This window comes from Orcinus orca, chromosome 16 (assembly GCF_937001465.1).
Source record: "Orcinus orca chromosome 16, mOrcOrc1.1, whole genome shotgun sequence".
In the NCBI taxonomy this organism is placed as follows: Eukaryota; Metazoa; Chordata; class Mammalia; order Artiodactyla; family Delphinidae; genus Orcinus; species Orcinus orca.
Window position 1 is genome coordinate 25,085,118 of NC_064574.1, and position 23,484 is coordinate 25,108,601.

Sequence of the window (23,484 nt, forward strand, 5' to 3'; positions counted from 1 at the left end):
AGCACAGGCTCTAGGTGCACAGGCTTCAATAGTTGTGGCTTGTGGGTTCTAGAGCGCAGACTCAGTAGTTGTGGCACATGGGCTTAGTTGCTCGTGGCATGTGGAATCTTCCCGGACCAGGGCTCGAACCTGTGTTCCCTGCAATGGCAGGTGGATTCTTAACCACTGCGCCACAGGGAAGCCCAAGGAGGGTTTGGTTTTAGATAGGAAGAAAGGAAGTTCATCTGTTGTTAATAAGAGAAAAGTAGAGAATATAGATATAGATAGAGGAAGTTGGTCAACTGGGTAGTGGGAAAATAAGGTGGTTCTCATTTAATTGCTTCTCTTTTCTCAGTGACATAAGAAATGAGATTGTCGGCTACAAGTGAGAACTGGAGAGAGAAGTTGGAGGTTGAGGAGAGGGGAAAATGAAATAATCCTTTCAGAAAGAATATGTCAAATGAATAAATGGAAGAGCTATATCTAGCCACTAAACCATCATTTAAAATGTTTTTTCTCTGGGAAAATGTTTTCTTGGATACAGTGAGGGAGCCTAAAATACATTCTTACTCCTCATCATGTGTGTGCATACGTGTGTAAAGGGGGATAAAGGCCGGAGGTAGGAATTTCTAGCTACTAGAAGCATGTTAACTCTCTATACCTGTCTAAGGTAACCCCGTTAGGACTGTTAACCTGTAAAACTCTGAATTAAGGGGCAAGAACAGTTGCTTCCCCTGAGCGTAGTGAGGATGACTTCAAACTCAGAGTCCCTTGCTCCTCATTCCTGAATATGGGTTAATTTGCTTGTAAGCTGAGCATTCATAAATCAAGAGCTACCTATATTTTAATATAGTTTTTCTAAGTAATAAAACACTATAAAGAAATAAAATTATATCAAGCCAAATGAAAAGCATACTTTTGGAAAGAAAGTTCATTGCTGCTTTGTATTGTTTCTTTCTTAATCTTTAGCAGATTTTATTATCTATTTCTTAAGGAGAGGTAAGAATATGTGAAAGTGGAGAAGAAAAATCTGCACAGGAGAGAAAAAAGTGATTTAGCAACCACAGTTTAGATTTTATGACTGCCTTCAACAGACGTTTCTGTTTTCTGTGTTTAGTCAAGTACTGATAGTAAAATTGTGAGTTTATCCATATATACCCTACCCTGACTGGGAGTAGTCACCTAAATGGAGATGTAGCATAAAGACAAATTATATTCAGTGCATGCTTCTCTATAATAGTATGATATGCAATTAACTGTGTACATGTTAGTTCATTACGGAAGTGAGCCCAATTGCTGATAGACTTTTTGAGAACAGTTTGTTCTGTTATTTCTGAGACCTATTTAGTGCCATTCTAAACTATCTGAAGCATCAAGACACTTTGAAAGCAGGCTATTGGTAATATAAATATCAAGTTGCTACCTCTTACAAACAAAGATAAATGCAAAAAAGAATCCATTAGTAGATAGTTGTAAAAGTTTAATTCTTTTAGAACTTTGAAAGGCAAAGCTGATTGCCCTATTTTCAAAAAGAGGTAAAAAGTTGATCTCAGGTAGCTAACATATTGAGTTTTACTGTATGCTAGGCACTATGCTAAGTATTTTGTGAATATTACCACTTAATTCTCCCAAGAACCCTGTGAAATAGGTCACTCTACTTATTTTATAGCTGAGGAAACTAAGGCTCAGAGGGGAAGACAACTTGCCCAGAGGTACATAAGTGGAACCTGGTTTTAAACCTGAGTCTGACCCCAAAGCCTTGTTCTTTCTACCACACTAGCATGATCTCACGAAAAAACCTGTCAATAACCTTTACGGCATCATAAGACACATTTTTACATGTGGTTGGGAGTTGGGAAGAGGTGCTTCTGAGTCACCAGCATGGGCTCACTAAAACCAAGTCATGTACTTTCCTTCTGGTGTGGTGGATTGGTGAACTGGCTTGTAATAGCAGACCAACCATCCTGCCTAGAACAACTAGAAAAGCAGGAGGAACACAAAAAACATCTGTTTGATGGCATTGGAAAGTAGCAAGATAACCAGGACTTGAAGGGCTGAGATCCCAGAGTGGAAATTGCAAAAAGTGAGATCGACAGTCTGAGCTGCTTTCTCCTTGATGTATTTACCAATTTGTAAGTGGCACAGGCTGAGGGGGCAGAGAAAGAGAACAGAAATTGGATGGTAAGAAGCTACAGATCTAAGCAGAGCTCTTGGCAATCTAATGGTGCTGGGGAAATACAAATTCAAGTGCACTTCTAACCAAGGTGGTAGGGCTCTGGCAAAGGACTTGGCTTCTAGTTGGGTCCTCTAAAGGACTACACTCAAAGAATGAGGGTAGACCATGTATAGACTAGTCTTACAAAGACTGAAGCCAGCTTCTAATTAGCTTAACCCCTAATTAGATTAAGGTGATACAATTCTAATTATCAATACTTGCCAGGAGCTTAAAGAAACCCTTACTGGAAGAAAATCCAGAACCTCTACAATTTCTTTTGCACAGTGTCTGTCATTCAATTAAAAGTTACCAAGCATAATAAAAGATAGAAAAAAATAGGCACTAAAAACAAACTCACAAGTGATCCAGATATTGGAGTTGTCAAACTTGGACTTTAAAATGACTGTGACCTGTGATTGATATGTTCAAAAAATAAGTGACAAGATAGTGAATTACACCAGGGAACTGGAATATGTAAAAATGATCAAAGGGGAATTCTAGAACTAGAAAACATAATAACAAATTAAGAATGCAAAAGGCAAGGTTAACAGCAGATTACACAAAGCTGAAGAGAAGATAAGTGATCTGGAAGATAGAAAATAACCATACTGAAGCTTGGAGAGAAAAGGATAGAAAATAGAGGGGAAAAAAAAAAGCAATCTATGAGATACAGTAAAAAGTAAAAAGGTTTAACATACATACAAATAGAGTTTCAGAATGGGAGAAGGGACGGAATGAGGAAGAAACAATATTTGAAGAGATTAGTGGCTGAAATTTTTTTAAACTTATGAAATATTTCAATTCAAAAAACTCTGTAAACCCAAGCAGGATAAATTCAAAGAAAACACACATCATAATAAAACTGCTCAAAACCAAAATAGGTTAAAAGCAGCCAAAGAGGGACAATTATCTTTAAAGAGAAACAAGATGGAAACTAACCCTTCAACAAAAATGAAGGAATCCAGGGCTTCCCTGGTGGCGCAGTGGTTGAGAGTCCACCTGCTGATGCAGGGGACGCGGGTTCGTGCCCTGGTCTGGGAAGATCCCACATGTCGCGGAGCGCCTGGGCCTGTGAGCCATGGCCGCTGAGCCTGCGTGTCCGGAGCCTGTGCTCCGCAACGGGAGAGGCCACAACAGTGAGAGGCCCGTGTACAGCAAACAAACAAACAAACAAACAAACAAAAAAAAAAAGAAGGAATCCAGAAGACAATAAAAAGGTATCTTTACAGTACTGAAAGAAAATATCTACTGACATAGAATTCTATACTAAGTAAAATATCTCTAGAAATAAAAGCAAATTAAACAGGTTTCCAAGCAGATAAAAATTGATAGCATTTATTGCCAGCAAACTCACATTTAAAAAAATACAAAAAGGCAGAAGGATTATGATCCTTGACAGTTTCATGGAATGTAGGAAAGAATAAATAACAATGGAAAAGGTAAATATATGGGTAAATCTAAATAAGTATTGACTGATAAAACAATAATAATAATGTATTTTGGGTTTAAAATATATGTAGAATTAAAGCTATAACAACAATAACAGGAAAGGCTGAGAGAAGCTATATGGAGTTTAAAGTGTTCAGAGGTCTCTTTATTGTTTAGGAAGTGGTAAAAGTAATCATTTATATTATACTTTAATTAAACTCAAAGACTTATGTCATAATCTATAAGTTAACCACTCAAAGAATAGTAGCTAAATGTATAACCAACAAGCTAATAGAGGGGAAAATGGAATAATAAAAAATAGTGAAGCAAGCAAGAAAGGAGAGAAAACAGCATAGAGAAAATGGGACAGATGGAAAATGAAATAGTAAGACAGTAAACTTAAACACACATATATCAGTAATTATATTACATGTAAATAGACTAAAATCCAGCTAAAAGATAATGATTATCAGATTGGGTTAAAAAATAATTATATACTGCTTTTAAGAAACACATTTGAAATATATTAGGACACATGAAAAAGTAGAAAGTAAAAATATAGGAGAAGACATATCATGCAAACATTACCCCAAAACAGCTGATGTAGCTATACTAATATTAGATGAAGAACACTTTAAGGCAAGAAACATTGCTAGAGGTAAAGAGGATTATTTTATAATGATAAAAAGATCAACACCCAGAAGATACAGTAATTCTACACATAAATTCATCTTACTACATAGCTTCAAAATATATAAAGCAAAAGTGACATGACTAAAAGGAGAAATAGACAAATCCACAGTCAAAGAGGGAGATTTTTAACTATCTCAGTCACTGATATAACAAACAGACCAAAAATATCAACAAGGACATAGCAGAGTTGAATAAATCCTTAACAAACAACCTAGATGTCGTACATAGAATATTACACCATTAAATGTTAGTATGCACATTCTTTTCAAGTGTTTGTGGAGTGCTTATCAAAATTGACCATATTATGGACCACAAAGCAAGTCACAACACATTTTTTTTTTTGGCAGTGCCGCGTGACATGCGGGACCTTAGTTCCCCAACCAAGGATTGAACCCATGCCCCTTGCAGTGGAAGCTCAGAGCCTTAACCACTGGACTGCCAGGGAAGTCCCCACAACACATTTTAAATGATTGAAATAATACAGAGTATTTTCTGTGACCATAATAATAAATACATTACAAAAATATAAAAAGAAAATAAAAATAATTTGAAATTACACTATAGTCTCAATTAAAGAAGAAATCTCAGGAGAAATTAGAGTATTTTGAACTGAATGATGTTGATAAAACAACATATCAAAATTTGTATGATGCAGCTAAAGCCATACTCAGAGGAAAATGTATTGCTTTGAATGAATATACAGTTGGCCCTTGAACAACACAGGTTTGAACTGCACAGGTAGGTCCACTTATACGCAGATTTTTTCCAATAAGGACGTACTGCAGTACTGTACAATCTGAGGTTGGTTGAATTTGAGGATGCAGAACCATGGATATGGAGGACCAACTGTAAAGTTGTACTCAGATTTTTTTTTTTTTTTGCGGTACGTGGGCCTCTCACTGTTGTGGCCTTTCCCGTTGCGGAGCACAGGCTCCAGATGCGCAGGCTCAGCGGCCATGGCTCACGGGCCCAGCCGCTCCGCGGCATGTGGGATCTTCCCGGACCAAGGCACGAACCCGTGTCCTCTGCATCGGCAGGCAGACTCTCAACCACTGCACCACCAGGGAAGCCCTGTACTCAGATTTTTTAACTGTGTGGGGGTTAGCACTCCCACATTGTTCGAGGGTCAACTGTTTTAGGAAAGAAGACTAGGACTTCCCTGGTGGCAGTGATCTAGGTATCATCAGAAAAAGTAATTATCCCCAGAAAAGTTTGAAGAATTGTGTATTGTAAAGTTTAGAAATTAAAGAAGTATAATAATCATTAAAGCCCAAAGTTGGTACTTCGAAAGACTAATAAAATTAAGAAATCTCTGGCAAAATTTGTCAAGATTAAAAAAAAAGAAGATGCACATTACCAATATTGGGAAAGAAAAATCACTATAGTTCCTGTAGACACTAACAAATAAAATATTATGAACAATTTTATGCCAAAAAAATTGTAAATTTTTGTGAAATGAACATATTCCTAGAAAACCAAGAAAAAAAATAAGAAAAGAAAAGAAAAAAATAGCAAATGGCTAAGAAAAATATAGCAAATCCGGATAGTGTTTTATCTGTGAAAGAAATTGAATCTGTAATTTAAAATCTTCTCTCAAAGAAAACTGAGGTTGAGATGGCTTCATGGTGAGTTAATTTTCCCAACTGTTTGAGGAGGAAGTAACACTAATCATATAAAACATCTCAGAGAATAGAAGAAGGGAAAACATTTTGCATTTTATTTTATGAGTTCAACAATCCTGGTCCATTATGGAGTTTCCCGTGCCTATTATATATGTCTTAAAACTAAAATTCACCTCATACCTTTACTGTGTAAACAGCTCTTCACCAGGTATTTAACACATTAGATTTTGTTTATTCTCTTTACTCAATTCAGCAGATAGTCCCAGTGGCACAAAATGATTCAAGTGATGCTAAATAATTCTCCCTCATATGTACGCTGGCAAACTAGCATGGAACAGTATTCTAGGAAAGAAAGAGATTTTTGTTGACAGAATAGCCTCCTCCCCACCCTGTACTCTGGAAGCTGATAACATTAACTTTTAACTTAATGTATTTGTTTTTCTCCTGCAGACTCCATTAATAATATACCTCTTTCATTTCCTGATTGACTATGCTGAATTGGTATTTATGGTAAGTAACCTTCCACATAAAATCAGTATGTATGTATTTTTAATTTTAGAGTCTTTTTTTTTTTTTGTGGTACGTGGGCCTCTCACTGTTGTGGCCTCTCCCATTGCGGAGGGCAGGCTCAGCGGCCGTGGCTCACGGGCCCAGCCGCTCCGTGGGATGAGGGATCTTCCCGGACTGGGGCACGAACCCGTGTCCCCTGCATCGGCAGGCGGACTCTCTACCACTGCGCCACCAGGGAAGCCCAATTTTAGAGTCTTTTAAAATAAATTTATTTATTTTATTTTTGGCTTTGTTGGGTCTTCATTGCTGCACATGGGCTTTTCTCTGGTGGCAGCGAGAGGGGGCTACTCTTCGTTGCGGTGTGCAGGCTTCTCACTGCGGTGGCTTCTCTTGTTGCGGAGCATGGGCTCGGGTGCATGGGCTTCAGTAGTTGCAGCATGCGGGCTCAGTAATTGCAGCTCGCGGGCTGTAGAGCACAGGCTCAGTAGTTGTGGTGCACGGGCGTAGTTGCTTCGCAGCATGTGGGATCTTCCCGGACCAGGGATCGAACCCGAGTCCCCTGCATTGGCAGGCGGATTCTTAACCAATGCGCCACCAGGGAAGCCCTAATTTTAGAGTCTTTTATCTTCTTGTTTTTAAGGGGAAAAAAATCTATATTAGGAGCTGAGGAGTTTCTCAGAACATAAAAGCAAAAAGCTATCTTAAATGTGAATTCATGGAACTGTGATAGTTTTATGGATGTGTGAGGAGTAGTCTCTGGCATCTGACCAGTTCCAGTTCCTTATAGTTTTAAAATTTGATTTCTGGACTATGTATTCTTGAATTTCTAGCTTCATTCAGGGTTCTATGATTGGCTTTAATTGTGGTGCCAGTATAGAGGGCATCCGGAATTTCCTAAACATTCTGCCAAGACATTCTGTGCAGAGGACATGGGCCAGATGAGACTTTAAGGGCAAGAACCTTCAAAATTGAGAAAACAGGGCTATGTTTTGAGTGTAGAAATTTGAAACACTTGTCTAATCTAGAGTTGAAAATCTGGGTCAAGTAGGAGGTCCACTGAGGTCTTCATTAATAATTATAATGGCTGTGGCTTGTTGAGGGCTTACTGTGCGCTAAGTACTTGACCTGCATCAGGCCTGCAAAGCAGTGGGTATTATTCTCATTTTATAGAAAACTTAAATAACTTGCGATTACAGAGCAGATGTGGGACACCAAACTGATGTAAGCCTCAGTGGGTCCTAGTCCTCAGAGTTTTCTGGTCAGACCTCCCTGAAGAGGCTTTATCTTTGTAGTCAAAGTGAGGGTTGAAGTTCTACCTGAATGTAAGAATTCAGTACTGGATAGTCCATCACCATCCCAAAACTCCATGCTCTGGCAGCATTCCATTACTCCTGTACTAATTAGAGTCATTTCCTTTTATTTCTCTTTCTCTTGACAGATAACTGATGCACTCACTGCCATTGCCCTGTATTTTGCAATCCAGGACTTCAATAAAGTTGTGGTGAGTAGTCAGTGGGTGGGACAAAACCAGTGAAATTCGGTAGCCTGATGATCTCTGTTATCACAAAAAATCAAAGGTTATGTACTTAAAGATCAGCTGTCTTAAAATCCTAAGAAGTGGGAGTAAAGCTTCTGGCTTGTTCAGCCATCCCTGGAATGACCAAACCCAAACCAGTAAGACAGCTTTACTAATATATATAGAAAGGTCAGCTTAATCTTCGTGGCTTAATATCCACTCACCTATCCAGGTTCAGACTTTTTGGAGTAAATGGAGTTGAACTACTGTTATATTAATGAAGACCCTTAAAAATCTTCCATTCTGGGCTTCCCTGGTGGCGCAGTGGTTGAGGGTCCGCCTGCCGATGCAGATGACGTGGGTTCGTGCCCCGGTCTGGGAAGATTCCACATGCCGCGGAGCCGCTGGGCCCATGAGCCATGGCCGCTGAGCCTGCGTGTCCGGAGCCTGTGCTCCGCAACGGGGGAGGCCACAACAGTGAGAGGCCCTGAGAGGCCCGCGTACCGCAAAAAAAAAAAAAAAAAAAAGTCTTCCATTCTTTTCACCAGTTTTTCTTTCCAAAAGAAAATGAATAGAGCTTTTAACTCACTGTCTTATGCCCATCCAAGGTAAAACTGGGTTCCCAATGTAGTTTCTATTTCCCTACAGAGAGCAATCTTAATTGGAAAATTTGGCATGTATTAAATACCTATTGAAAACCATATGTAATAGCCAAGGAGAATTGTGTAGTGGGACCATTCTCATTTTCCTGGATTCTGAGAGAGTTAACAGATTAACCATGTGTACTATCTATGTAGTTATTTTAAAAATTGTCTGCAGTCCTCATTGACTGGCTGGGAGCCACTGAGAGGATTTAGACTGGGGTGAGTGAAGGCTGCATTCCATTGATGTTGTCTGTTTGTGGTTCATTTTCACTTGTGTTACCAAGTAATAGAACCAGAATTAGCAGTCTGCCTTTCTGTGCTCTGGTCATCAGTAATATAAAGTGGGTAAATTCTAGAATTTTAGACCTCAAAGAGGTTTTTAAAATATCTGGACTGAGGGTTCTTAATTTGGCGTCCATTTATAGGCTTAACGGGTCTATAAAGCCCTTGAAATGGTATGAAAAATTGTGTGTGTATGTGCTTATATCATTTTTTCCAAGAAGAAAGTCCATAGTTGCTATCAGTGCTCAAGGAGTCCTTGATTACCCCCCTTAAGGGATTAAGAACTGCATATTAGAGACTTAACATCACTAAGACCAGGGAGTATACATCTTAAGCTAATGGAGCATTTGTGACAACATGGGTGAACCTTGAGGACATTTTGCTAAGTAAAATAAGTCAGACAGAGAAAGACAAATACCGTATGATCTCACTTATATGTGGAATCTAAAAAAGTCAAACTCATAGGAATAGAGAGTAGCTTGATGGTTGCCAGGGGCTGGGGGGTGGGGTAAACGGGGAGATGTTGGTCAAAGGTACTAACTTCCAGTTGTAAGATGATTAAGTTCCAGGGATCTACTGTGCAGCATAGTAACTCTAGTTAACAATATCGTATTGTATACTTGAAAGTTGCTAAGAGAGTAGACCTCAAATACTCTCACCACACACACACAAACACACACACACATAGTTATGTGAGGTGATAGGTGTTTTAACTAACCTTATTGTAATATTTTGCAATATATGTATATAATATGTCCAATCATCATGTGTACCCTAAACATATACAATGTTATATGTCAATTATATGTCAAGAAAGCTGGAAAAGAAAAGAAAGGAAAATTTTAGGGCTGATGTAAAATGCTTTAACAGGATTCCCTAGAAGGCCAGAGATGAAATAACTGGGCATGAGATTTATAAGCAGAGGAATTCAGAAATAAAATAGTAGTGGTTATTTTCTTCTCCCAAGGTAGTTCGTGTATGTAAACTCCAGTCTTTGTTCTTTGAAGTTACCTGCTCAAATATTTAGGGGTGGGACTTCCCTGGTGGCGCAGTGGTTAAGAATCCACCTGCCGATGCAGGGTCCATGGGTTTGATACCTGTTCCGAGAAGATCCCACATGCCACGTAGCAACTAAGCCCATGTGCCACAATTACTGAGCCTGTGCTCTAGAGCCCGCGAGCCACAACTACTGTGCCTTGAACCCGTGCTCCACAGCAGGAGGAGCCACCGCAATGAGAAGCCTGCGCACCGCAACAAAGAGTAGCTCCCGCTCGCCGCAACTAGAGAAAGCCCCGCGTGCAGCAACAAAGACCCAAGGCAGCCAAAAATTAATTAATTAATTAATTTAAAAACACCCTCTTTATCTCATCTATGAGAATTGGGCGATTGGGATTGACATGTATTCACTGATGTGTATAAAATTGATGACTAATAAGAACCTGCTGTATAAAAAAAAAAAAAAAGTGCTTTGTACCAGAATGATTACTGTGTGTTGTAGGGGGAGGGGGCTGCTTGATAATTTTATGTTGTTTTCCATAATTCCTTGGAATTTTCTTTCTAAAATAGATAAATTTCCTTTAGGAATTCCAGAAAGCCTTTAGAGAAATATTCTTAAAATTGTTTGCTTTACAAATGTATGTTATTATTTTATTGAGAAATAAGAGTAAAATCATCTTTCTGATTTTAAGATAGAAAAAATAATGTAGAGAATTTGCCATTCGCAGACCTTCATTAAAAGAATGATCAAAAAATGTGTCTAAGAAGGAAATAAGTGGAAGGAAGGACAAGCATTTACTGAGTAAAAGAACAATAATGAAGACTTATTTGGGGACTGTTACAACAAGATGGATTGATTCACATGTTTCAGTGATTAGAATGGACATCTTTGGAGGCCACTAGTCTGCCTATCATAGTGTGCTTGGTACTTTTACTTTCAGCATCCTAGTGGGCATGTCACTGGTGGTATCTCCTTGTGGTTTTAATTTGCTCTTCCCTAGTGACTAATGATGTTGAGCATATTTTCATTTGTTTATTTGCCATTTATATGTTTTCTTTTGTAAAGAGTCTGATCAACTTGTTTCCCATTTTTATTGGCTTATTATCTTTTTATTAGTGAGTTTTAAGTTTTCTTTATATATTCTGGATTTAAGTCCAGAACAAATAAAAGTTTTATAAAAAAAAATCTATTAAAAAAAATTTAGGGGGTGAAGGGTCATGATGTTTACAACTTACTTTCAAATGGTTCTGGAAGAAAAATGGTTCCCGTGTGTGCTTTTGTCTGTGTGTGTGTGTGTAGAGATAAAGAAAATGTGGCAAAATGTTAACAGTTGGTGGATCTATGTGTTTTATTGAATTATTCTTTCAACTTTTCTGTAGTTTGAAAGTTTTAAATATAAAACACTGGAGAAAAAAATAGCATGTATATATGGGATATATGTGAATATCTAAGGGAGGTTTGGTGGCTTTCATCTAAGAACACAATCAGATCTTTTCAAAGAAAATATAAAACTGAAATGTGTTGGGGGTTTTTTTCTGAAATGTGTTTTATTGAAAGTTGATTAGAGATGCTACCATCATATGCATTCCTTTTTTTTTTTTTTTTTTTTTTACTGATCAGCTGTCATATACTCCAATTAAAACAATTTTTAAGGGGAGGAGAAGCTTATGGGGAAATAATGAAACTAGGTTTCAGTGAGTTTCTTAACAAAGTCAGCTTCAGTGTCAATAGAAGAGATACTTTTAATTTACTGCGTCAGTAATTTTAATTCATTTCTTAGTTATTTCTGACTTTATATGGAAACATATAGAGATCTCTTTTTTTTTCTTTGTGTGATTTAAAGAGGGAGAGAGAAAACTGAATGAGCTATTGTCAATACCCTGGTTTTGAGCACACCAAGGCAGGGTATGCTATCTGTTATCACCAAGATAAAACTTTATCACCAAATAAAAATTTGGAATAGTTTTGCTTCTCCATCCTCAGAATTCAGCCTACTAGAACATTACGTTTCTTGGTTAGAATAAGAGTTTCATTTACCCTGTGTCAAAAATTAACTCATTCTAAATGGCAGACTTTGATGATACTAACATACTACTGTTGACTTGGATAGAATATTAGCACATCTTCCCCCAAATCTTTCCCAGTTTGTCAGAATGGGCCCATATCATATAGTCTGGAAGTATTTTAGTCTTGCTAGAATTTGAGATTTTTTATCCCTGGTAATGAAGCTGTGTCTGCACCCAAATGCATCCTGGTAAACTATGGTGCAGAGATGGAAGACTCCAGCCCCACCCCAATCTCCAACTTGAGCATGTGGAATATGAATGCTGATTGATTGTGACCAGTTGATTCTCATGACATTTTACATCTGCCTCACTTGACAGAAGCAATGTTGGTCTAGTCTGTCCTTTGCTGAGACTGCGCTTATTTGGAACTCAGAATTCATGTTAGAAAGCTACAGGTGGTTTGATAGGGAGTGATAAAAACCTGTATCCCCTACTATGCTTAGAGGGTTGTGAATTTGGAGGATAGGTTCCTGAATTTGGAATGTGCTGAGGCTAACAGTTGGAGATACAGTGGGGGTGGAATATTCACCCCCCCTATAGGTTTTGGGGATGCAAAGGGGTGTAGACACAGCTTCAGTGATTAGAAGAATCTCTTTATTTGGAGTAGGGGAATTATGTCCTTGCAAAAATCAACCTTTCAAGGGACAGGGAAATGGCTGCATGGGGTAGTGGGTAAAAGGGAAGGAAAACTCCACCCTGGAAATTTTTTTTAATTCAAAAATTTCTGCTAAAATATAACATACATATGGAAAAGCTGATTAATGATTACAAAGGTAACACATTCAGGTAATTACTTTTTAGGTCACTTTTAACCTCTCCTGCTTTAAATCTCATTGTTGTTGAGGCTTCTGAATATACCTAGAAATATACCTATCTTTGGATTTTAAATTGTACTCTTTAACCTTATTTATTTATTTATTTATTTTTGGCTGTGTTGGGTCTTCATTGCTGTGGATGGGCTTTCTCTAGTTGCGGCGAGCGGGGGCTACTCTTCGTTGCGATGCGCGGGCTTTTCATTGTGGTGGATCCCCTTGTTGCGGAGCATGGGCTCTAGGCTCGCGGGCTTCAGTAGTTGTGCCGTGCAGGCTTCAGTAGTTGTGGCTCGCGGGCTCTAGAGTGCAGGCTCAGTAGTTGTGGCGCACGGGCTTAATTGCTCTGTGGGCATGTGGAATCTTCCCAGACCAGGGCTCGAACCCGTGTCCCCAGCACTGGCAGGCGGATTCTTAACCACTGCACCACCAGGGACGCCCCTCATTTATTTTTATACTTCTAATATTTTCTTGGTGTGTGTGTGTTTAATTTTCCTTAGATTTTTAGCCACTTTCCTGTCTCTAACTGGATGCATGGGGATGTTTTAAAGGGATTTTTTCTGTGCTTAGGGGATCTGAGTCAATATTGAGTTCTAAGGCCAGGCATAATGGTACCTGTGCTGGTGAGATTGGGGGAGACAAAAAGAAAGGTAGCATCGAATCTGGGGACTGCTGACCTGACTGCCCTTCTCTCGTGGAGACTCTCCTTTCATAAAATCTTTCTGTTTTAAAGTATTTTGGAAGATTGGGGTTACAAGGAAGTTTTATTTCCTTGTTGGCACAGTGTCACCTTTGCCCAGGGCCTACACATCCCTGTTTAACTGCCTGCATCTCTTACTGTAGTCCTGCTGGCTGGCTTCCAGCCTGGGGAATGGGCCTGTATTCCCATCTGTCTCTCTGGCTGCTACTGGGTGAACTCCCTGTTTCCTTTTAACAGCCTTCTTTGTGGCTCTCACACCCTCCAGGTGGCCTTCTTTTTGCAGTAGAACTCTAGAACCCTTAGCTAGTGGGGCCTCCATCCTTCCACCACTGCTGCAGCTGTCCTCATTGACTGCTTTGTTTGCTAAGCCAGCCCCCTTCTCTCTGATAAAAACACCTTAGTTTATATTTTTCCCTTTTAATTAAATAACCCCAGCTGTGAATGGCAGCATAAATCTTACTGATGATAATTCCCACCGTTTAACTTGGACTCCCAGAGATGATCAAAGGGAGGTTTTTGAAGTTCAGGTTTTTTTTTTTTGCGGTACGCGGGCCTCTCACTGTTGTGACCTCTCCCATTGCGGAGCACAGGCTCCGGACGCGCAGGCTCAGCGGCCATGGCTCATGGGCCCAGCTGCTCTGCGGCATGTGGGATCTTCCCGGATCGGGGCACGAACCCATGTCCCCTGCATCGGCAGGCGGACTCTCAACTACTGCGCCACCAGGGAAGCCCTGTTCAGGTTTTTTGATTAAGCCTCTACCTAAACCTCTGCAAGAAATCTGTGGTTACCTGTATTTCTATGATTATCCTGGGATTTTCTTTTGAACTGAAAGATGGCTCTTAAAAATTTTTTTTTAGTTTAAAAATTTAAATATCCAAAATATCTAAGACATGCAAAAATATATAAAGAATAATACATACTGTGAACCTATTTCAGCTTAAAAAATAAAATACTTTACATAGAGTTGCCTCTCTCTGATACTTTCGTCTCCTTACTCCTTCTCTCTAGTTACCACTGTTCTGAATTTAGTGTTTATCGTTCCCACACATGGCCTTAATTTTTTGTGCATTTGTAAATATACCTAAGTAACATATAGTGTTATTTTGCATGCTTTTAACTTTATGTAAATGGTGTAATGCAGTATTCTGTTGCCATCTGTGTTTTCATCCTTAAATCTTTAATCACACACTACTTTGGCTTCTCTGAATTACTCTGTTTTATAATAGGTTGTGGCATTGATTTTATACTATCTAAGATCATTAAATCAGCAGGGCTACCCATTTGGGGTTCAGAGGCTTTTTCTATCTGTAGTGTGACCCATGTTTGCTTATAGGGTTGCCTAACTTTCTTTCAATCTGGAACACACCCATGAGCTTGTTGGGACACGCACAGGGGAAGGCAAGAGCTTTCCACCCCCATCTCACTCCCTGTAAACTATCCGGCTGCCCAGCCACACCCAGCCTTCCTCCTCCTTCTCTTCATCATGGTCATTTCCCACTTCCTCTGTGAAAGTCAAAAACTTGAAACAGGAGCGCTCAGAAGAAAACCCAGGACACTGTGACATTCAGGGGATCGTTTCACTTTGCGTGAAAATATTTCGCTTTGATGGAACTTTGGAATCCTTAGGCCGCTGATGATAACTCTTAAAAATGACTAAAAGCTGCTTTGCCATTCAATCATTCATTTAGCCATTCAACAGATATTTATTGTTTGCTCACTGTGCCAGGTATTCGCAAATAAACATGGTCTCTGCCCTCATGGAACTTATAGTATAGTGAAGGAGAAAGATAGTCACATAAATAAATAAAAAAGTTCTAACTGTGAACAGTGTTATGAGATTTTTACAGTCAGGGCAGTGAGTGTGCCTTCCTGAGGAAGTGACAATTTAACTAAGATCTAAAGCTTATGTGGGAGTTAACTAGGGAAAGAGAAGAAGAGGTTGTTTGTTCTAGGTTAAATGCAAAGAACTGGGAGCAGGAGGGCAGTGGCATGTTCATGGTGCTTGAACCCAGAAAGTGAGAGGTGTGGGGAGTGAGCGTGAAATGACCCTGGAGAGGTAGGGCCAGGTCAGACAGGCCATGTGGGCCATGGAAGAACTTTTGTCTTCATCCTAAAAGCAATGGGAAGTTATTTGTTTCATGTGTTTTGTCATTTTTTTCCAGTTTAAAAAGCAGAAACTCCTCCTAGAACTAGACCAGTATGCCCCAGATGTGGCCGAACTCATCCGAACCCCTATGGAAATGCGTTACATCCCTCTGAAAGTGGCCCTCTTGTAAGTATTCTCTGACAAAACAGGGCTCAGTGCCAATGAATGTGAGGAAAATCTGATGAGACTTTCTCATGTTGTTTGTTGTATTTTTGGAGATTTGCAGTCTTAGTCATCAAGTATTTGCTATATTTCTGTTGCACAACTGGGGTTCTGGCCAGGAAAAGAGACAGAGCCATCCTGTCTCTGTTGGGACAAAGCCTCACACAAGCACATGCACAATCGACCCTTCACAAATGCTTTTTCACTCGATGCTGATCTGGCTCCAGCCTCCTTGTAACCAGTGTTTCTAAAAAAAAAAAGGTTTTCCAATTGTGATATATGGATTGCATAAAATTCTGATCTTTATGCAGCAGTTATTTCAAGCAACTCCTATGTTTCACATACAATTTAGTCCCCCATTTGTAGTTCAGAAAACTGAAGTAAAGTACCAAACAGACCCATCCCAGCTGGATGACCAGTATGAGAGAGTGGAACTTACTGAGACTCTATGAAAGAATTCTTTAGGAGTACCAGTGCTGCCTATAACTTTAATTCTTTCAGGTTATTCCTGTTTATATTCCTGAGATAGGCAAATGGGAATAATTATTCAGTCAACTAATAGTAAATGTTAATAATATACTAGTTCCTAAGGATACACAGTAAAACAAGGCAGACAAGTTTCCTCATGGAAAAACATGACCTTAGAGCTTCACATTTAGAAGGGGCCTTATGAGGACAGTTTGTTCAACCCTTTGCCTTGTGTGTGACTCTTCTATTCAGTATTCCAGATAGGTGGCTGCGTAGCTGCTTCTTGAACATCACCTGCTATTTAGAAATGGCTTTTTTTCTCCTCCCACCAAACACATTTGAGGTATCGGCTCATATCTATGTATTTTATAAATATTGGTGGAAACTACCTAATAGAACTAGAGGTTTGGCAACATTATGAATCCCTCATGGACTCCTATGTCTCCAGGGGGTAGTTTTGTAATAGCAGCAGCCATTTCTTTAAAGGTTGTAGAACAAGCCTATCTAATTGCTGAAAAAAAAATCAACAATTTCTGGGCCTTTAGCTTTAGAACTGCTAATCTTACAGCTCTGAGAGGTATTGGATTTAAGGTCTTTATTTGCGCATAATAATTATAATCTCTCCCTGAGACACTGGTATGTTTCTTCCTATCTGATAATCAGAATTATGTAACTGGTCTCCCTTTTCACTTTGTCTGCCAGGAAACTCAGAGCCAGATTTAAAGCTGATTACTACAGTGTTGTAGAAGACCCATTTGTTCTTCTTTCCCTAGCCTTTACTTTTTCCTTTTATTTATGCTTTCCCTGGTCTTGATTCTTTATTTGTATTTTAATTTTGCTCTCACTTTTTATTATCTGTTCTCATTTGAGCTGCCTCAAATCTTTTGTGGAAGCAGGGTAAACATAAATAAAAACACAGTTATGACTGTATAAGATTTCCCTATTCAGCATTTCAAATTTATTTTTTCAGTCCATTCCTTCCCACCTCAGGAAAAGACTGTTTCAGTTTAATTCCCTCCCAGTGAAAGTTCAGGTTGTCCTGTGAAGTTCAATGGCCACTAGCTTACTGAATTCAGCAATTACTTATTCTGTCCTTTGGGTCTGGCCTGGTGGATATAGCTTGGCTGCCAAGAGAACTAAACTTAAGCTGCTCTCACCTCTTGAATGGGGTAGCCTATGTCAGAGCTTAGGAACCTGATTGAGGAAACAGTACTTTCCTGGTTTTCAGAGATAACTGTAGCCATTCCTAAAATATAGGGCTCTGTGGGAATTGGTAGAATTTTTATCATTTTTGAAACCTGAAGTAATAAAAAATATAGGTTTATTGCCAGAAAGACCTGATTTTGAATGTATTTATTAGCTTGTAAAACCTTAGGCTACTTAACCACTGAGTCTCAGTTTCCTCACCTGCAAAATGGGAATGATGTTATTGCTGGTTTACAGGATCCGTGATGATGAAATATGATGGTTTTCCATATAACACATAGCACAGAATAGGCAGTGAATGTTCAGTGCCTTTTACTCACTGGCCACCACCCCACTCCATCCTCTTTTACTTAGGAAAACTTATTTCTAAGAAGTTGCCTTCCCTTGAGTATGGTTTTAGTAAACCTCTTGAACTTCCTGGCTATGGTGGCCAGGACTCCCTGGTCCTTTGACCAGGATTACTAATGCCAAATATGTGTGTTTTTCCCCAGCTATCTCTTAAATCCCTACACGGTCTTGTCTTGTGTTGCCAAGTCTACCTGCGCCATCAACAACACCCTCATTGCTTTCTTCATTTTGACCACGATAAAAGGTAAGGCCCCAAAGGAAGTTCAGTCCCTAATTTGTGCAGGCTTTTGTAACACTTATGCTGTGGATTAAAAAAAAAAAAAAAACACTTAAAAACATTTTTTTAAATTACACAAGTAATTTTATAGAAAATTTAGATAAGCCAAGAGAAAAAAATTAATTAAAACATCCTGAAATTCTGCCACTCAGAGAGTCACTGTTAACATAGTTTAAACAAAAAACAAAAACTTCTAAAAGGCTTACAATGAGAATAGCAGTGTTCTGCCCCTTTCTTCCCATCCCTAGTTCAACTTCTTTGATGGAACTACTTTATTTTTTTGCTAGTATTTATTTCCATATTTCCAAATAAGACCTCGTATTGCTGTTTCATGAATTATAAATTTTAGACATTATCTATTGTATTCTTATTATGGGAGATAAAGATTTAGCTTTCTTTTACCAATATCTTCACTTCCCTTCTACCTGGTTTTCCTAGAGAAGTTATGTCACAGCTTTGATTAAATCAGTAGTTGGTACCTATATTTTATGACAGTATATGTATTATTCACTGCTGGGAAAAGTAATAACTATGGTTGTTTTTTCTTTCTTGTACAACCTTTTATTTTTTCTGGGATTAGTAATTGTGGGGTTTTTGCTTGTTTTTGTTTTTGTTTTGCTTTATCTTTCTGTACCAATCACTTTTTTCCCCTCAATTGCTCTGCTAGATCTTTCAAGTGCCTAACAATACAGGCATACCTAAGAGATATTGTGGGTTTGGTTCCAGATCACAGCAATAAAGCAAATATTGCAATAAAGTGAGTCACACGAATTTTTTGGATTCCCAGCACAGATAAAAGTTATGTCTACACTATACTATATTCTGTTAAGTATGCAATAGCATTATGTCTAAAAAAATGTACATAGCTTAATTTAAACATACTTTATTAATAAAAAAATTTAGCCCCTAATAAGAGAATCAGCCCATCCTTTGAAGCTTTGAAGCCAGGCATTGACTTCTCTTTTCTAGCTATGAAAGTCCTAGATGGCATCTTCTTCTGAAATAAGGCTGTTTCGTCTACATTGAAAATCTGTTGTTTAGTGTAGCCACCTTCATTAATTGTCTTAGGTAGATCTTCTGGATAACTTGCTGCAGCTTCTACATCAGCCCTTGCGACTTCACCTTGCACTTTTATGGTCCGGAGACAGGCTTCTCTCCTTGAACCTCATGAACTAATCTCTCCTAGCTTCAAACTTTTCTTCTATAGCTTCCTCACCTCTCTCAGCCTTCATAAAATTGAAGAAAGTTAGGGCCTTACTCTGGATGAGGCTTTGGCTTAAGGGAGTGTTGTGGCAGGTTTGATCTTCTCTCCAGACCACTTGGACTTTCTCCATATCAGCAATAAGGCTGTTTTGCTTTCTTATCATTCATGTGTTCACTGGAGTAGCACTTTTAATTTCCTTCAAGAACTTTACATTTGCATTACCACTTGGCTAACTGTTTGGTGCAAGAGGCCTAGCTTTCATCCTATCCCAGCTTTCGAGATGCCTTCCTCACTAAGCTTAATTATTTCTAGCTTTTTTTTTCCTTTTATTTATTTATTATTTTTGGCTGCATTGGGTCTTCATTGCTGCGCGTGGGCTTTCTCTAGTTGTGGTGTGCAGCCTTTTCATTGAAGTGGCTTCTCTTGTTGCAGAGCATGGGCTCTAGGCGCACGGGCTTCAGTAGTTGTGGCACGCGGGCTTCAGTAGTTGTGGCTTGTGGGCTCTAGAGCGCAGGCTCGGTAGTTGTGGCACATGGCCTTAGTTGCTCCGCGGCATGTGGGATCTTCCTGAACCAGGGCTCAAACCTGTGTCCTCTGCATTGGCAGGCAGATTCTTAACTACTGTGCCACCAGGGAAACCCTATTTCTAGCTTTTGATTTAAAGTGAGAAGTATGCAACACTTCCTTTAACTTGAACACTCAGAGGCCATTGTATGGTTATTAATTGGCCTAATTTTAATATTAGGAAGGAATAGGGAGGCCTGAGGAGAGGGAGAGAGGTGGGGGAACAGCTAGTCTGTGAAATAGTCAGAACACAGACAACACTTATCAGTTGTTTGCCATATTATGGGCATGTGGTGCCCCCAAACAATTAAAAGAGTAACATCAAAGATCACTGATCACAGATCACCGTAACAAACATAATAATAATGAAAAATTTTGAAATATTGCAAGAATTACCAGAACATGACACAGAGACACAAAGTGAGCAAATGCTGTTGGAAAAATGGCTCTGATAGACTTACTTAATGCAGGGTTGCCACAGACCTTCAATTTGTAAAAAACACAGTATCTGCAAAGTACAGTAAAACAAAGTAGGTCTGTAGTTTTTAAAAAAAATGTTAAGTACATCAAATAGTTTATTGGTTCCATTATTTTTCTGGAGATCTGCCTCACACATCTTTCATCCTGTACCAGTCTGTCCTGGTTGTTGTCTGGTCTTGATGCAAAGCTGTCATAGTGGAACTTTTCCTTATAATTCTCTTGTATTGTATCCCTTTCCTAGATTCCTTTTTTCGTTTACTGATTTTTTTCCTCGGTTTTGCTAAAGTACTTCCTCTAGTAGTTTTCTAAGAAAGGGTGTGTGAGATATGTATTTTGAATCATTCCACACATGAAAAAATGTGTTTTTCTAACTTAGCACCAGATTAATAGTTGGGGCAAGGTATAGAATTCTAGACTGGAAAAAATTTTCCTTCAGAATTTTGAAGGCATTGCTTCACTGTGTTCTAGCATCCCGGTTGCTGTTGGACAGTTTGAAGCCATTATACGTAACCTAATTTTTTCTTTGAAAGATTTAAGATCTTCTTTTTATCCTCAGTATTTTGAAATTTCATGATGCTATGTCTACTTGGTTCTTTTTTTCATTCATTACTGGGTACTTGGTAGGCCCTTTCAAAATAGAGACTAGTGTCCTTTAGTTCTAGAAGATATTCCAGTACTGTTTTTCAAATTCTCTCTCCTCTCTGTTTTCTCTGTCCTCTCATTTGGGGTGTCTATTGGATATTGGACTTTTTGGATTGATCTAATTTGTGTGTTTTATTTTCTATTGATTTAAGTTCTTTCTTGGTCTCCAGTTGTTTCTTTGAAGCATCATTATTATTTTATCACCATGATATCCTCTCTTATCTCTCTGAGTTTTCTTGGTTTTGTTTTCAGTTTCCATTTGTTCTAAGCATAATCTCTTTGTCTTCCTGGATTCCCCCTACCCTGCCTTTTTTTCTGTTTGTCTTGGGCTCTGTCTTTCATATGGGTAGATTTTCTCTTATTTATGGTGATCCTTGGCTGTCTGCTTATTATTTAAGAATGTTAGAAGGATGGGGTATGTAGGGATAGTCACCTGGCTGCACATAGTTGAGGTGAGACCTGGGGTTCTGTCTGGTCTGTATACAAACGTTCAGCTTGATTCTCATCTCTGTAACTTACCCCCACCTGCCATAGTATCTGATAACCTTCAAGGTGCTGGATCTCTCAGAAGTTGTATGGGGTGAGTTGGCCTGATTTTTATTGGTATTCCTCTCTGCAGGCCATTGAGCTGTAATTTCTTCCATAATGCTCAGTCATTTATCCCTCTTCCTCCTGCTTTTAATGTTTCCACTATTATGTTAAAATTTATTTTGCTATAGTCTCTTCTGTTAATTTGTTATTTAAGACTATTTTTAATGCTTTATTGTCATTTTAGTGAGGTTATTGGAGGGAAAGATGATATACATGTGATTAATCTACCATTTTTCACTAGAAGTCTATTAGCATTGGAGGTATATATTTCCAGATTTTTCCCTCATTTTTCTTTTACACTTTTAAATATTGTATCGGTTAACTGTCATCACAAAAATGTTATTTGACAAACCACTCCAAAACTCAGTGGCTTAAAACAACAATACGCATTCACTTAGCTCATGTGTCTGTAAGTCAGATAGGTGTCAGCTGATCTAGGTTGAATGTGGCTAGGCAGTTTGTTGGTTTCATCGGGGCTCATTCATGCATTGGCAGCTGACTGTAGTTGGCTCATCTAGGCTGGGCTCTTCACCACATGTCTGTCATCCTCATGGACCAGGGGACTAATTTAGGCATATTCTTCTTATAGTGATGGCAGAGACACAACTGTGAGCAAGCCCAATCAGGCTTGAGCTTTTGAAGTTCTGGTTGTATCACATGTGCTTACATCACATTGATCAAAACAAAACATGGGTGATCTCAGGTGTGAGTATTTCCATCCTGTCCACAATGGGGGGGCACTGCAAAGTTATATGGCAAAGAGCCTGGACATAGGGAGGGGTTAAGAATTGGGGACAAAAATACAGTCTGCCACATGTCAGTAAACATTTAGTCTGTCATTTTTCATGGCTGCTTACTGTTCCGTTGTCTTGATGAATAAATAGAAATTCTTTAACCAACTTCTATTAAATATCTAGTTAATTTCCCAGTTTTCAGCTGTTTAAATAATACTATAATTTTCTTTCTTTTTTTTAATTTAAAAATTTTTTTGGCCTCATCATGTGGCTTCTGGGATCTTAGCTCCCCAACCAGGGATCAAACCCGGGCCACAGCAGTGAAAGTGCTGAGTCTTAACCACTGGACTGCCAGGGAATTCCCATACAGTTAATTTTCTAATGTAATTTCTAACAGTAATTGTCACACACATGTTCAATTATTTTCTTACTCTAAAGTCCTAGAAATAGAATTATTGTGTCACTGCGTGTATACCTTCTTTAGGATTTCTGAAATTTATCACTAAATTGCCTTCAAGAGTTTTACCAATGTGTACTCGGATAAGAAGTGTATGAGAGCTCTTATTTCCCTACATTATTGCTGAATAATTTGCACACTGAGGAAATAAAGACTCAAAAGTTGTACATAGGACCTTTTACTTAGAGTTTACTTACCTTTCCTAGGGTGGCACGTGGGAATGACTTAGGTCTTCATAAGACATTGCTTCTCTTGGAGTGGTTGTAGTTAGTCTTTCTGTAGGTCATTTAGTTTAACTTATTATCAGGTTACTTGAAATGACTCTTTGCTGTCTGTGAACATCCCCTGCCTCAGTTCCTGTTTCCAGAGTGTCCAGCTCAGGTAGACTCATTTATGAAGGTGCCTGGTGTCCATTAAAGTAAGGACTGTATGAGGCAGCCTGGCAGAAGGGATTGAGCACTGGCCTTTGGAAATGTCACCTTTAAAATAGCTGAGCACAGAGGTAGAAAGACTAAAGACATGCTCTCTGAGGTGTGTACAATAGAAGTCTCACACAAAAATGTAAAGTATGCCATTTTAAGAACATCTTTCAAAAGACCCTTTAAGTCAATGGAATGATTTTGTTTGGGGGAAAAAATGTAAAAAAGTTATATGTCACTCCTTTGCAGCCACATTGTTTTGGTTCCACAGAAAAAAAATTTTTTTATTATGTCACTCTAGATTTCTGTCAAATGAATTTTATG

General features: G+C 38.8%; 1 protein-coding gene across 11 annotated transcripts in view; it reads left to right on the plus strand.

The window, feature by feature from the left end:
* PIGU (phosphatidylinositol glycan anchor biosynthesis class U) overlaps positions 1 to 23,484 on the plus strand; it is a 126,604-nt gene that overhangs the window by 14,283 nt on the left and 88,837 nt on the right. For 10 of the 11 annotated variants that reach the window (XM_004272747.2, XM_033433533.2, XM_033433535.2 and 7 more), the window contains 4 exons: positions 6,388 to 6,447; positions 7,886 to 7,948; positions 15,625 to 15,734; positions 17,936 to 18,036. In XM_004272747.2, the coding sequence (XP_004272795.1) occupies positions 6,388 to 6,447; positions 7,886 to 7,948; positions 15,625 to 15,734; positions 17,936 to 18,036 (334 nt within the window). Of the gene's footprint in view, positions 1 to 973; positions 1,044 to 6,384; positions 6,448 to 7,885; positions 7,949 to 15,624; positions 15,735 to 17,935; positions 18,037 to 23,484 lie in introns of all 11 variants that reach the window. The other variant, XM_049698926.1, reaches the window with a different exon arrangement.